At 46.8% G+C, this 15,119-nt stretch overlaps 3 protein-coding genes and 1 long non-coding RNA gene across 4 annotated transcripts in view; 2 read left to right on the top strand and 2 right to left on the bottom strand.

Annotated features, from left to right (window-relative positions):
- Window positions 1-15,119, bottom strand: part of LOC310756497 (tigger transposable element-derived protein 1-like) — a 796,241-nt gene that overhangs the window by 266,709 nt on the left and 514,413 nt on the right. The gene's annotated exons all lie outside the window — the stretch shown is intronic.
- LOC310756865 (zinc finger protein RFP-like) overlaps window positions 1-15,119 on the bottom strand; it is a 127,755-nt gene that overhangs the window by 95,114 nt on the left and 17,522 nt on the right. The gene's annotated exons all lie outside the window — the stretch shown is intronic.
- Window positions 802-6,437, top strand: LOC310756739 (zinc finger protein 449-like). Its single transcript, XM_083601381.1, has 4 exons — window positions 802-1,198; window positions 2,949-3,685; window positions 4,152-4,242; window positions 5,440-6,437. Exons 1-4 carry the CDS (start codon window positions 1,135-1,137, stop codon window positions 6,318-6,320), a joined length of 1,773 nt encoding a protein of 590 aa, XP_083457507.1. The 5' UTR covers window positions 802-1,134; the 3' UTR covers window positions 6,321-6,437.
- LOC310757448 lies at window positions 9,747-13,092 on the top strand. The gene is made up of 2 exons (XR_014545217.1): window positions 9,747-9,861; window positions 11,267-13,092. It is a non-coding gene; the product is annotated as an uncharacterized lncRNA (long non-coding RNA).

Here is a 15,119-nt window from a genome sequence, read left to right as displayed (position 1 = left end):
TGGGGCTGCCTCTTAGTCTTCTTCGAAAGTGGCAGTTAGGTGGGAAAGGGGGTGCTCTGGCAGGCACATACAATGCCTAATCTGAAATAACTGTACAGGCTACCAGCTTGTGACTGAGCCAGGTTAAAGGTTATGTTCTTTGTATATATGGAGCCCTAAACAAACTGGGACCAAGTTACAGTATGGGGAGATGGGCTGCAGCTCAGTGGCTTTGCACGTAGGACATCCCAGGTTCAATCTCCCACACCTCCAGCAAGGACTGAGGGAGATCCCAAAACTTGGGGAGCTGCTGCCAGACAATACTAAGCTAGATGGACCAATGGACAGACTTGGAATAGTATAACAGCTTCCTATGTATGTCAGAAACCTGCCTGCATGAATCTGGCAAGCAGAAAGTGGATAGAAAAAAGTTTTCCTCCCTCTCTCCTAATACTAGAACTTGAAGGTTATCCAGGGAAGAAAATACTTCAAGCAGCACCTGTGGAACTCCCTGCCACAGGAGGCCATGACAACCACCAACTGGGATGGCTTGAAAAGAGGATTAGACAAATTCACAGAGGGCAAGGCTGGCTACTAGTCATGATGGCTATGCACAGTCCGAGGCAGTAAATGTTTCTGAATATCAGTTACTAAGAATCATAGGAGGGGAGAAAGCTCTTGTGCTGCAATCCTGCTTGGGGGGGGGGTTCCACAGAGATCTGGATCATGGGTGTATCCAGGATTTTGGTTAGGGAGGGCAGGCCTTTTGTTAGGGGGGCAGAACCTCCGTTTGCTATGTATTTTTTATTGATTTAGGGGGGCAGCTGACCCTCCATGCCATCCCTTGGCTATGCCCATGATCTGGACAGACCTTCTGAGAACAGGATGCTGGCCTCGATGGGCCGTTGGCCTGACCCAGGAGGCTCCCCTGATGTCCTTCTGCTTTTAATCTGCCACTTTTATATATAACACGCATGTTGCCTTTTCCCAAAACCAACAACAAAATGAAATACAAGGAAAGGGTTAAATGAACCGAGTTCTCCTTGGCAGAGAGGCGCATGAATTTGAGAAGGGCAGATGTGAAGAAGGCAGCCGCTTTGTGTCCCTTCTCCTCCTTGCTTGGGAGACTGGCTTTTGGGGTGCACACCCCGCCTTATGAAGATCTGGGAGGCCCCCAAGACATCACCAGCAGCTGTGATGCAAAGACCGCCAGGGGAGGGTGAGTTTCAGACAAGGCCCGGATCCAGAGGAAGAGCAGGAGAAGCAGAAATAGCTGGAGAGAGGGAAGCAGCCGTGTTGCAAGCAGGGAAACCGGGAGTCTGCGCTGGGGTTGCCAACTTACAGCCTCTCGCCTGTGCCTTTTTGACCGCAGCCTTTGATTGACAGACCTGAGCTGTTTGATAGCTCTGTGCCATGGCTTGCATCACTTGCATCCCTGCTTAGGGAAGCTTTTAATGTTTAACAGACTATTGTATTTTAATATTTTGTTGGAAGCTGCCTAGAGTGGCTGGGGAAACCCAGCCAGATGGGCTGGGTATAAATAATAAATTATTATTGTTATTGTTATTATTGCTCACCTTTGCAGACTCATGCAGCTGTTAATAGCACAAGAGTAGGGCAGGTTTCTTTTTCCCTTGGCCAGCCTCACATACTCTGTGTTTTCCTATCATTTTGGGATTCTGTTCTACCTTCCATTGAAAATTATGTCCAGCGTCTGAAGCAATGGGTCTCTGAATACCACTTTATGGGGAATCAGAACTGTTGCGCTCGGATCCTGCCTGTAGGTTTTGCATTGGGGGATCCGGTTCGCCACTACAAGAGATGCTGGACCAGAGGACCAGACCCAACAGGGCTTTTCTGATGTTCCTAAAAAAACTGCAAATACAGTCATACCTCAGGTTACAGACGCTTCAGGCTGTGTTTTTTCGGGTTGCGGACCGCTGAAACCCGGAAGTACCAGAACGGATTACTTCCGGGTTTCGGTGGCTGTCCATGCGCAGAACCGCTAAATCGCGCTTTGCACATTCACAGAAGCGCCGAATCACAACCCGCGCTTGCGCAGATGCAGGTTGCGAATGCTGTGGGTTGTGAACATGCACCCTGCACAGATCACGTTCACAACCCGAGTGTCCACTGTACTAATAACTGGTGTCATTTTTTAAGCAAATCAATCCTGCAAATCTCCAGCAGCTGCTCAGAAGGATAGTGTGTTTATCTATTTTATAACAGCAAGGGGTGTATATTGTCCATTTGGTGATGGTCCCTAAAGACCGAACAGTGAAAGCAACTGATCTTCTTTTGGTCTCACATGTTTCTCTGCCTATTTGTATTCAAATGACCATTTAGAAGAAAGAAGCCAGTGTGTTTTCTGGTTATTTGGAAAAGCAGAATATTCCTGTGGGTCATTTGGAATAAACCAATGATTTTATACCCCCAAACAGTTTTGCCCTTGTAGCTAGCTATATATAAAAAATGTTTATTTGAAATATTTATAAGCCGGGCATGATGGGAGTTGTAGTCCAACAGCATCTGAAGGCCACAGATTTCTCAGATCTAGGGGTGGGGTGGGGAATCAGTTCTGTTCACATTTAAAGGGGAACCTACTTAATTAGCAAAAGAAAGAAAGAACCGAAAAACATCCCCACCCCCCCAAAAAAATCACATTTATCCTAAGTTTTCAGTGCTGTTCTCCAGCCAGATAATGTGTACAAAATTGCATGTACTGGGGTAAACTGTGCAGAGTAATGCATATTTTTGTGATTGCTTTGCAGAACTGTTGGGGGAAATTGTGGTGGTGGGGATATGCATATAAAAAGTAATTTGTAGAAATCAAAGAACAAATCATGTGGTGAAACAAATTTAAGATTGGGGAAATTAGAATCTAAAATCGAGAAACTGGGTTAGACCTGGTTTGCATTTGTTTTTTAATAAATTGCACACTTACTGACATTGCGCTGGATGTTTTCCAGTTTCGTGTGCAAAGCAAGGAAGCATGCCTGGAGTAAAAACAGAAAAGGAGTATCCAGCAGAGTTCGGACCAGGGGAGTCCCTGCAGAGGGACCTTCACATCATCCAGGTGGAGACCAATGGAGAGCTTTCTGGGGAAGCAGCCGCACACAGAATTAAGCAGGAGCCAGATGGAGGGCTGCAACAGTGCTGGGAAGCTCTGCGGGGTAAGTTCCCAAAGGATGTGGCCGCTGCTTGGCCAGGATGGGAAAATCCGCTGCCACCACGGCCTCACTTGGGGAAGATCCCTACAGATTTTAAATATTCCATAAAGGGATTTGCAGATGCCAAATGGTGGACCCATGAAGAGTGGAGGGTCCAAATGTTGCCGGGTGTTAATGGAGAATCCCATGAGGTTGACCGGAGCCAGGATCTTTCTGGGAACCTAGCAGAGGGGGGCATTCCAGCTGGCTTGGAGGCCCAGCGCTTGCGTTTCCGGCGGTTCTCCTATTGGGAGGCTGAGGGGCCCCAGGAGGCACTTGGACATCTCCGGGAACTTTGCTGTCAGTGGCTGGAGCCGGAGAGACGCACCAAGGAGCAGATCCTGGAGATGGTGATCCTGGAGCAGTTCCTGATGATCCTCCCGGAGGAAATGCGGAGCTGGGTCAAGGAACGGGGGCCAGAGACCGGCAAGCAGGCAGTGGCTCTGGCAGAGGATTTCCTCCTGAGGTTGAAGTGCTCTGAGAACCACAAAGACCAGGTGAGCAAACTGTTTCATCCTGAGGGTCACAACTTTCTCAGAAATTAGCCCTTAACAAAAAAAACGATACAATCTCTCTCTCTCTCTCTCTCTCTCTCTCTCTCTCTCTGTGTGTGTGTGTGTGTGTGTGTGTAAAAATCAGTCTTTTAGTGTGGTGGCACCTACACATTGGAACTATGGCTATCCAGCAGACACCTTCGTTTTATAATTTTCTGCACCTGCTAGAAACATTTTTGTTTAGACAAGCCTTCCCAGTTATCTAGGAAAGCGTATGTGTTTCAAGTTTACTGCTGGTTTTTCATTTTTTGAACTTTTTAATTGTTTTTACTAATAATTTTATTGTTCCTTTTTGTTTTTGGTAAACTGCTTTGAGGTTTTAGCTTAAAGAGAGAGACAAAATCAAGCAGCATATGAAATAAGTAAATAAAAAAAATGAAAATATATTATTCACTGGCCTTCATTTCAGACACCATGTGGGCAGCATCTGTCAGAGACTGTCACGTTGAAGCTTTCCATGGAGGCTGTAGAAGAAGGCGATGGAGAGACCATTGTCCCAGGCAAGTATTTACTGAGCACCCGAGGTGCTTGCAGTGTAGCAGGGGCTCCACATTCCTCCTATGTGAACTTCAGAGTGCACCTAAAGTCCACACTCCCGATTTGGAAACCGACATAGGGTATGAGGTCAAGATTCCCGCCTCCCCCTTAAAAAAATTGTTTTTCTTGGTTGGATCTGAATGAGGCAGTAGAAAGGCTATACCACTTCAGAGTTGTTGATGTGGAATTCTGTTTTTAAACACTTTTCTTCCTAACAAGGTCTTAAAACAGCTACACTGCTTGCCAGTTATTTTCCAGGCCCACTTCAAGGTGTCAGCTTGGGCATTTAAAGCCCTAAATCAGGCTTCCTCAACTTCGGCCCTCCAGATGTTTTTGGCCTACAACTCCCATGATCCCTAGCTAGCAGGACCAGTGGTCAGGGATGATGGGAATTGTACTCTCAAAACATCTGAAGGGCCGAGGTTGAGGAAGCCTGCCCTAAATGTTTTGGGATCCAAATATTTGCAAGAAGGCTTTCTTCCATATTTACCTCCCTATATGTATTATAGTTGGGGCTTTTTTTCAGTTGGAACTCAGTTCTGACACCACCTCAGTTGGGTGCCATTGCCATTATAAAAGAACAAGGAAACACGAATGATGAGTTCTGGCACCTCTTTTTCTAGAAAAATAGCACTGATCATAGTGAATACCACTCAGATTTGTCTGCACAATTTTTGTCCCTGGCCTCAGATGAATATCCAGATTACAGGAACTTCCACTCCCTTTTCCATTTTAGATGGAATTATCTGACACCCCTGATGAAATGTACAGTGGTACCTTGAGTTACATATGCTTTAGGTTACAGACGCTTCAGGTTACAGACTCCACTAACCCAGAAATAGTACCTTGGGTTAAGAACTTTGCTTCAGAATGAAAAGAGAAATAGTGCTCTGGTGGCGCGGCAGCAGCGGGAGACCCCATTAGCTAAAGTGGTGCTTCAGGTTAAGAACAGTTACAGGTTAAGAACGGACCTCCAGAACGAATTAAGTTCTTAACCCGAGGTACCACTGTATAGGATTGTTTGTGATTTTTGTTGACATCTATGTTCTTGTTTAAATGAGTGGTCAACTTATCCTGTTAATTATGATCCATAGATCAGTTCTTACTCCACTTTGTGTCCTTCGTGTGACCGATTTAACAGGTGTCTTGTTTTCTTCCAGCTGTTGACTGGCAAGTGAAGGTGAAAGAGGAGCCCAAGGATGAAGAGGCTCTTCTGCCAGAAGGACCCAAGAAAGGAGATGTCCCTACAGGATCATGGGAAAACACCAAAGGGAAAAGTCCCCAGGATCCTGAAATGGAACTGATGCCCAGAGGTTTGCAGGTTCAAGAAAATCACGTAGAAAACCAACCATGGAGGACAGCAGAGCTATCCTTTCTCCATGAGGGTGCTCACACAGGATCACACAAGAGGGCCTTCCAGGACGGAATGCTCCGGCGTAAAAGAAAGAAGGCGGGTGTGGATGGCGGGAAGAACTTGTTCCCAAGCTCTGACGTCCTCAAGAAGCAGAGACTGCCGACGGCAGAAAAGGCATACAAATCCTCGGAATGGGGCAAGAGCCTCAAGTTGAGGCTGCACCTCAATATGCCTGAGAGGAAATGCATGGTAGGGAAACCCTCCATCTGGTCGGACTATGGGAAAAGGTTCCCTCAGCCTTACGATGCTCCTCAGCCCCGGGAAATCCAGACAAGAGCAAACCAACATGTATGTTCGGAGTGTGGGAGGACCTTCAGCAGGCAATCCCACCTCCTCATACACCAGCGCATGCACACAGGAGAGAAACCGTATACCTGCTCGGAGTGTGGGAAGAGCTTCAGCTACAGCTCGGTCCTTACAGAACACGAGAGAATCCACACAGGGGAGAAGCCCTACGAGTGCTCAGACTGTGGGCAGACCTTCAGCCGCAGGTCGTACCTCATTCAGCACGAGAGAACCCACACGGGGGTGAAGCCCTACGAATGCTCTGAGTGCCAGAAATGTTTCACGCGGCGCAGTGGTCTTCTTCGACATCAGAAGCTGCATGTGGAAAGAAAGCCAAGCTGAAGCCGTGTCTTTTTAATAATCTTTCATTTCCTTTAACTATGGATTAAAGATAATATTGTTGAGTGTTCTAGATGGCCACAGGAGAATTGGATGAATAAATATGAACTGTAGGTTGTACAGGGTTGTTGTTTTTCTTGTTGGGGGAAAAGCTGTCTTCTGTAATAAGGTAAGAATCATCTTGCTAGATCAGATCAAGGTTTAGTTTATTTATTTCCAGTGCTTCCCACAAAAAGTGCAGAGCAGCCACAGTCCATTTGAGGGGCCTGTCAGTTGAATCCGGCCCCTGTGGCAGTTTATTTCCTTGGGTAAAATCCTAAAAAAACCTTAAGAACCTCAACAACTTCAACCCTAAAAAAAGGTCAACAACTTTGGTCAGCCCTTTGGTTGGCACTCACGGCCCTTCACTGGCCCTCTTTGAAAAAAGTTTGGACACCACTACCCTAAATAGATACTTTTTGTAGAACACGACTAGCAGAGTATTCCAGCAGTTCAACAAAGGAAGAAAACAATTTAATATGTGCACATGTAAGATAAAGAGACAAAAGATATAAAGAAAAATATTGAAAGAAACTTGTGCAAAAGAGGCAATACAACAATATTCCAAGATCAGACATTAGCAAATCAAAAACTCATATACTGTAATCAAAAACATTTCATCCTCACAACAGTCCTGTGAGGAAGGTTAGACTGTGAGACAGCGACTGGCCGAGGGTAACCCAGTCAATTTCATGACTTGTGTGGGAATTTGAATCCTGGTCATCCTGGTCCTAGCCCGCACTCTCACCACTATACCACACCATCTTTGGAAGTAGAGATTTCCCCCAAACACAGCCTATTCCCTGGCTTTCCCTCTCAATTTTCTGAAAAAAAAAATATTGTACATTGAGCCAGCCCTGCCCTTGGGGATGATACTGATCAGTTGCCCATAGAAGAAAATGGAAAAATTCAGGATTTTAGCAGAAGTGTGCAATGGGTAAAAACACATGAAAGGTGTGGACAGGACAAGAGTTCGTGCTCCTTCTAATTCTTAATTTTGTGTAACATTTTAATGCTATCGTTGTTGAATTTTTAACTTTTAAAAGCACAGCTGGTCTGCATGATAGTCGCTGGAGCCCACAGCCAACTGGGCATGGCTGAAGCTGTGTAATTCATGCATTCTCAAGTAAGTATGTGGCATGTCGCCCCTTTGAGAGAGGCACTGATGACCCAGGAGGCCATTTCTTGGTGAGATAACACAGGGGATGTGTGATCCATCAACCTCTGTGTTATGGTATGACTCATTAGCCTGTTTTTCACCCAGCAAGATCTGTTCTTCAGAACCTGAACTCTACGTCCATACAAAGGTGGTATCTAACACCAGAACAAATTAAGTTCTTAACCTGAGGTAACACTGTAAATAACAGCAATCAAGATCTCGAACTCATCACTCACGACACCCAGAGTCTTCCCTTTTCCCTTCTTAGAGAGTGCAGCTGAACACACACCTTGGCAAAAAGGAGAGAGGAGGAAGTTGCCTTCTCAGAGGCTTAGAATCATAGAATAGAATCATAGAATCATAGAGTTGGAAGAGACCACAAGGGCCATCGAGTCCAACCCCCTGCCAAGCAGGAAACACCATCAGAGCACTCCTGACATATGGTTGTCAAGCCTCTGCTTAATGACCTCCAAAGAAGGAGACTCCACTACACTCCTTGGCAGCAAATTCCACTGTCGAACAGCTCTTACTGTCAGGAAGTTCTTCCTAATGTTTAGGTGGAATCTTCTTTCTTGTAGTTTGGATCCATTGCTCCATGTCCGCTTCTCTGGAGCAGCAGAAAACAACCTTTCTCCCTCCTCTATGTGACATCCTTTTATATATTTGAACATGGCTATCATATCATCCCTTAACCTCCTCTTCTCCAGGCTAAACATGCCCAGCTCCCTTAGCCGTTCCTCATAAGGCATCGTTTCCAGGCCTTTGACCATTTTGGTTGCCCTCCTCTAGACACGTTCCAGTTTGTCAGTGTCCTTCTTGAACTGTGGTGCCCAGAACTGGACACAGTACTCCAGGTGAGGTCTGACCAGAGCAGAATACAGTGGCACTATTACTTCCCTTGATCTAGATGCTATACTCCTATTGATGCAGCCCAGAATTGCATTGGCTTTTTTAGCTGCCGCGTCACACTGTTGGCTCATGTCAAGTTTGTGGTCAACCAAGACTCCTAGATCCTTTTCACATGTACTGCTCTCAAGCCAGGTGTCACCCATCTTGTATTTGTGCCTCTCATTTTTTTTTTGCCCAAGTGCAATACTTTACATTTCTCCCTGTTAAAATTCATCTTGTTTGTTTTGGCCCAGTTCTCTAATCTGTCAAGGTCGTTTTGAAGTGTGATCCTGTCCTCTGGGGTGTTAGCCAGGACCTTCAGATTATGAAACTGACCGGCTGTTTCATGTGCTAAGAAGCAGGCAGAGAGTGGCATCTCCTCCCCATTGGGGATGGTGGGTAGGACAGCTCATGGCAGGTCTGGTCACAAGAGGCAGAGCCAGGTGGTTATAGGAGGTGGAGACAATGTTGTTTTTCTCTCACTCCGTCCACCTTCCTTGCAAAGATGCACAACTCGCAATTCATTGATATTGACACATAGTGACAATGCATCACACCTGGTGAGAACCTTCAGAAATCCAACCTTCAGGAACAGTTAATACCAGCAGCCCAATCCAAAGCAAGTTTAATAAGGAATGTTAATGCAGGAACTCCAAACACATTTAATTGGACTGAAGCTACACTGAATTCAGTGAGATTTATGTATGAGAACAGAACAGAATTCAGTGAGATTTATCTCTCCCCTCGCTTCTCCTTTCTACCTGTGACTTTGCAAGTGGGATGGAGAAGAGCAGAGAGGGTTTAAGGAATAAAGTAGGGTGGGTAGGCAAGGCTCCCCACAAACAGACTTCGGGTCAGATGAGGAGCCTGGCAAGCTCCCCACACCTGAGCCTCCAGCCAGTGTGCGAAGGTAACTGATGGCAGGATTCGAAACATAAATGCTTTCCAATCAAACCAGGAAAGATATTCCACCAAAGGCCTTTTCAAGTAGCAAGGTGTTTTTTTAACCAGTCTTCTCAATCCATTTCCTGTCAGGGAGCTGAGAGCCGAGTTGCTGCTCTGTGCAGAGAAGTAAAGATTTTTTAATCGCTGGCTCAGTTTATTGTAAATATACACCTGAGCAGCGGAAGACAATACAGGCGGGGACCTGAGGGAGCTATTTATGTAGAACAGGGTGATTAGGCCAACTTTTCTGAGCTGGTTCTCCTATTTGGAATTTGGAGAAAGTATTGTGGGCTGCAGTTGCAAGATGATTGCTGTGGCAACAGGGCACAACACAAAATGGCTGCCCCATCTAAAAGAGCAGAAAAAGAGATAGAACCACAAAATGGTGGCATGGTGACCAGCCCCACTCCCACCAGCCAGTGATGTAGAAGCAATAGGGCCAGCCCAATACATTTCAGCGCTTGAGGCAAACCACAAAATGGTGCCTCCGCTGCCAGAAAAGGAGGTGGGGAGGTGAGTGAAGATCTACATCAGGAACAAAGTGGGAATCTTTACCCAACAGCTGAAGAGGGAATCAAAGGCTGTCACTGGGGGTGGAGGGTTGGGGGGTGGGGTGTTACTGTCAATCGTGCTGGGAAGGGGCAGAGCCCAGGAGACCCTATAGGACACCCCCTGCCATTTCCTCCCTAGTGTGAGGGGAAACCAGCAGCACCAAGAAGTGGGCTGAAGCCATCACTGCTACTGTGGTGGCAGCAGCAGCAGGCAGGGGTGTTCTGAGGCAGGGGCAGAGGGGCAGTCCACCCCGGGTGCCATTCCAAAGGAGGGGTGATAAAATGCCGACCCCCGATCGGCAGCACCTCCCAGGGTGTGCGCCACTCACTGTGCACCCCCAGGACGCTTGCCACACTCCCCGGGATGCACGCCATGCCCGCTGGGGGTGGCACGCCACACCCCCTTGGACGCGCAATACATTCCTCGGAGGATGGATTTGGTTTGAGTCCAGGCTGGCAGATGCCTTCCTCTGTCTTTTACCTCCCAAGTAGCAAAGACAGCATAGCTAGCCGAAAGTCGATGCTGCAGATCCTCCATCCAGTGGGGGAAGTGTTGATGAAGGCGAGATTCAAATTCACATGTGCAAGGAACCATGGATTAGCCGCTCATCGCCTTCACCATGCAAACCCCTGACCTGGGTAGGCTCAGACCACCTTCTTTCTGGTTAAGAACCAGACATGCTAACTGATTGTGCCGCAGAGAGCTGAGTGGTTCCCCACCACCACCATCAGCCTCCTTTGACCTGAAGTTTATCTGCCGGAGCTGAATAGATGAAAAGCACCAGGCCACTTTCCTGCCATCCAGCAGAGTGGCGCAGCGGGAGCGTGCTGGGCCCATAACCCAGAGGTCGATGGATCGAAACCATCCTCTGCTAGGTGCCAATGGCATTTTGCTTTTCCGTTAGACCAGGGGTAGGCAACCTAAGGTCCGTGGGCCGGATGCGGCCCAATCACCTTCTCAGTTTGGCCCACGGATGGTCCGGGAATCAGTGTGTTTTTACATAAGTAGAATGTGTTTATTTAAAATCATCTCTGGGTTATTTGTGGTGCCTGCCTGGTGTTTTTACATGAGTAGAATATGTGCTTTTATTTAAAATGCATTTCTGGGTTATTTGTGGGGTATAGGAATTTGTTCATCCCCGCCCCCCCCCCCCGGAAATATAGTCTGGCCCACCACATGGTCTGAGGGACAGTGGACCGGCCCACAGCTGAAAAAGGTTGCTGACCCCTGCATTAGACAGCACGCAAAAGAAAACGGTGAGAGGCATTTGCTTCCTGCTACTGGCTGGAATGCTTTGTGTTAAACAATTCCAGATTCTGCAGTTCTCTTCCAGCAACAGACTTAGAGCTAACTGCCTTCTCTCCAGACAGTGATGGTTCTGTGGAAGGCGGCCAGCAAAGAAGTCTTTTCCTTCAAGAGGCCAAATCCTCAGCCTCTGCCGTGCCTCCTTGGAGCAACTCCATGCAGTATCTTTGCGACAGAATGAAAAGACCCCCATTTAGTGTGCCAATGGTACAGAGGCATTTTGTGAGGTTGCCAATCTTGTCTTCAAGTTCTACACTTTATTCTGACTCTTACTTTTTCCAGGGGTCAAGACAGCAGAACTAAGTAAAAGTTTCCATCCTGAAATCCTGCATCCCATGGGGAAAAGGGCCGACGAGGGTGGGATTCGAACCCACGCGTGCAGAGCACAATGGATTAGCAGTCCATCGCCTTCACCACTCGGCCACCTCGTCTATAAATCCCGCCCACAGCCGTCCCTGGGTGGGCTCGAACCACCATCCTTCTGGTTAACAGCCAGATGCGCTAACCCATTGCGCCACAGAGACCTGGGCAGCTTTCCTCCTTTCATCTGAGGTTTTGTGGATGGAGGTGTTCATAAGACAGGCAAGCAGAGCTGGGAAATGACACTGAGCCATCTTAAATAGCCTCCCACCTCCAGCAGGTGCTTTTAACTTGTCAGTGAGAAATGATGAGCCAAGTATTGCTTCAGACCCTCCATCTCTTCCCTATTTTCCAGGGATGTCCCTGATTTAGAGAATGTCCTGGTTTTCCTTAGGATGTTTCTATTTTCACTGGAGAAATGTTGGAGGGTATGGAGTTATCCAACCCCTGAGCTGTCTAAAGGCAATCCTGTATAGAGAAGTTAAAAAAAAAAAAAAAGTTTTATGTTTTTATTTATGTTGGAAGCTGCCCGGACTGGCTGGGGCAACCCAGTCACATGTGTGGGGTATAAATAATAAAATTATCATTATGGAATGGGACGTCCCTATTCACATCAGATAAATGTTGGAGGGTATGCTGCTTCTGCTTTGTAAGCAGTGAGCAGTCAGGTCAATGTGACTTATGCCTGCTGCTTCCACAGAAGAAAAAGGCCCTTGTGAACAACCGTATAAGTGCAGAGGCATTATGGGAGGCTGCTAACTTCATTTCCTGGGCCTCCATCTGCACTATACATTTAAAGCAGTAACATACCATTTTAAACAGTCATGGTTTTCCTCAAAGAACCCTGGAAACTGTGGTTTGCTAAACAGAGCTGTAACAAGGGGCAGGCTGGCTTGTTTTTGTTTTTCCCCCAGTGAAGCCTCCAGAGGGGTGCCATTGATGCTCCCAGCCTCTTTGTGTGCAAATGCACATGGGTTTTTTTATACCAAACTGGGCCTTTGGCTCGGGTGAAATAAAGCCTAGTTTCGCCCCTGTGCTAAGGGTGCAGAGAGTTCTTCAGGGACTCCTATCCTTCTCACAGAGCTACAATTTTCAGAGTGGTTTAACCAGTGCTTTTTTCTGGGAGGGAGGGAGGGGTACACATACCCCTAAACATTTTGTGAATCTAAGTTTGGCCTCATTTAGGGGCAGTATTTCAATATGAGTAGGAAAATGAGAGTACCTCTAAACATTTTTTAGAAAAAAAGCACTGGGTTTAACAGTTTATTCCTCTTCCCAGGGGACTCTGAGAATTGTAGCTCTATGGTGGCGGTTATGTGTGTGCAAATTGCTCTATTACTCGAAGGGCAATTGAAATTTGTTAAAACTGTTATGAATTGTATTTTCTTCCTCTCTTCATTTTCTAACTTTCCCTGGTATAGAAACTTTCTTTGTCCATATCTCATTTTTGCATGTATTTTTCTTTATCTGCAGTACATATCGATCACAAACAGTGATTAATACACAACTGATTTCTTGTTCATTTCATTGTCTGGGGTTTTGTTTTCAGTCTGGCTGCTGGAAAATAAAAGGCATGTTTCTGCCCGGTTTCGATCCAGGGACCTTTTGCGTGTTAGGCAAATGTGATAGCCACTACACTACAGAAACCCAAGGGCAAAGGCTCCCCCATGCCAGCTTGCCCATATCTCAGTGCCCTTTGATAGCTCGGCTGGTAAAGCAGAGGACTGTAGGTGTGCAAGTCAAGGCATCCTTGCATCAAATTCAGCTCCCTTTCTGCTTTCTCGGCTGAGCATCTTTGCCTGCACCCAAACTCGGATTCCCCGATACAAGGTTTAAAAATGATTCAGAATGCTGATAAACAGGTAAGGTGATTTGTGGAAAGTGAGCATGGGTTGAGGATTTTAGTTAGTGCTATTTCTCTGTTTTAAATAACTGATAAAAATATTTAAACTAAAAAAAGAAAGGATCCTCCAACTGGGAATCAAACCCAGTTTGGGGTGGTGATGAGAGTGCCAAATCCTAACCACTAAACCACCAGGTAGTACGACAGGATGGAGGTGTCCGCAGACAGGTTTCTTTCTTAGCACATCACTCAGTGTGGCCCAATGTGCATTTCAGGGAGATGGACTAGATGACCCTTGGGGTACCTTCCAACTCTACAATTCTAGGATTCTGTGACCCATTGAAAAGGAGCCAGAGTCAGGCTAGTGCTCCTTCCTCCTGGCAAAAGGATTCCCTGACCGGGAATTGAACCCGGGCCGTGGCGGTGAAAGCGCCAAATCCTGACCACTAGACCATCAGGGACAGATGAAACTAGCACCACCTCCCTGACTTTTAATTCCTTCACTTAATGGGCTTTGTTTGTTTGTTTTAAAGATAGTTTTGTTCTGTCCAAGCACATGGGCTTATCTGAGACACCAACACACATCCCCTCCCACCCAAAGCATCACTCCTGTCCTTGAATTCACAAGATAAAACACTCAGACCTCTCGCTCAGAAAACAGAGGGGGCACACACCCTTTGCAAAAACAAAGAGATCTGCAAGCTGCCTTCTCTGAGGCTCGAACTCAGGACCTTCAGATTATGAGACTGACGCGCTGCCTACTGCGCTAAGAAGGCTGCACATAAATATGCCTGAGCACATTTTCAACAGAAACCCATGTCCGGTGTGGGCCACAAGACAAAACCTCTGCAAGAGCATCACCTCCATGAGGGGAGAGGAAACACTTCCCCTTGCAGCATTTGGGGACTTTACAACGCACAGAAGAGGCCGGTCAGAGAGGTGGCATGCTAGATTATATAATTAAGCATGGCATGGAGAAAGTGAGGGGAGAAAAGTTCTCTCATAACCCTAGAACTCGTGAGCATGCAGTGAAGCTGAAAAGATTCAGGGCAAGAAAGAAAAGCATTTCTTCACGCACCACATTTAAAACAATGGAACTCATTCCCACAGGAAACAGTGATTGCCTACTGAACTGGGTAGCTTTAAAGAAGGATTAGACAAATTCAGGGTGGGCTATTGAAGGCTGGTAGACGATTGTGAGGATGCTAGACTAGGTGGGTCATTGGTCTGATCCAGGAGGGTTCTCCTTATGTTTTTATGCTCCCTGTTTGGAAATCTATCCCCGGCCAGTGTGGTGAGACTTGCCAAATCACTAGACCAGCCAGGTCTGGACCAGGGTGTTGCCATTCCACTTCTTGATGGGCCTGTTATCTAAATTCAAGGGCTCATCTATCCAAAGGTTTCGATGCCAGGTCGCCTCGCCACTGAGGAAAAGGTCCAGCCACCTCATCTTGCAACATGGGAGTCTTGTTTCTGGGAGAAACTAGAATCGTGCTTGCTTTTGCCCTGGGCAGCCAAAGTAGCTCAGCTGGGAGAGCGTTAGACTGAAGATCTAAAGGTCCCTGGTTCAACCCCGGGCTTTGGCAAAGCTTTACCGGCCGTGTTCCTTTTGCATAGTCCATTCACTCCCTTTGATGGGCATTACCCCAAAGGACGCTCCCCTTGCTATATGGAAAACTTCGGGAAAAGGGAGCTCTCCTTTGAGCCTAAG

The sequence above is a fragment of the Podarcis filfolensis genome (genome assembly GCF_964270895.1).
Source record: "Podarcis filfolensis genome assembly, chromosome: 2".
Taxonomy (NCBI): domain Eukaryota; kingdom Metazoa; phylum Chordata; class Lepidosauria; order Squamata; family Lacertidae; genus Podarcis; species Podarcis filfolensis.
This window is presented reverse-complemented; position numbering and strand designations above follow the sequence as displayed.

Coding starts and splice junctions, on each gene's coding strand:
- LOC310756739 (XM_083601381.1), top strand. CDS start 1,135: ATGAAGATCTGGGAGGCCCCCAAGACATCACCAGCAGCTGTGATGCAA. Junction 1,199..2,948: donor GCAAAGACCGCCAGGGGAGG/GTGAGTTTCAGA, acceptor GATGTTTTCCAG/TTTCGTGTGCAAAGCAAGGA. Junction 3,686..4,151: donor CTGAGAACCACAAAGACCAG/GTGAGCAAACTG, acceptor CCTTCATTTCAG/ACACCATGTGGGCAGCATCT.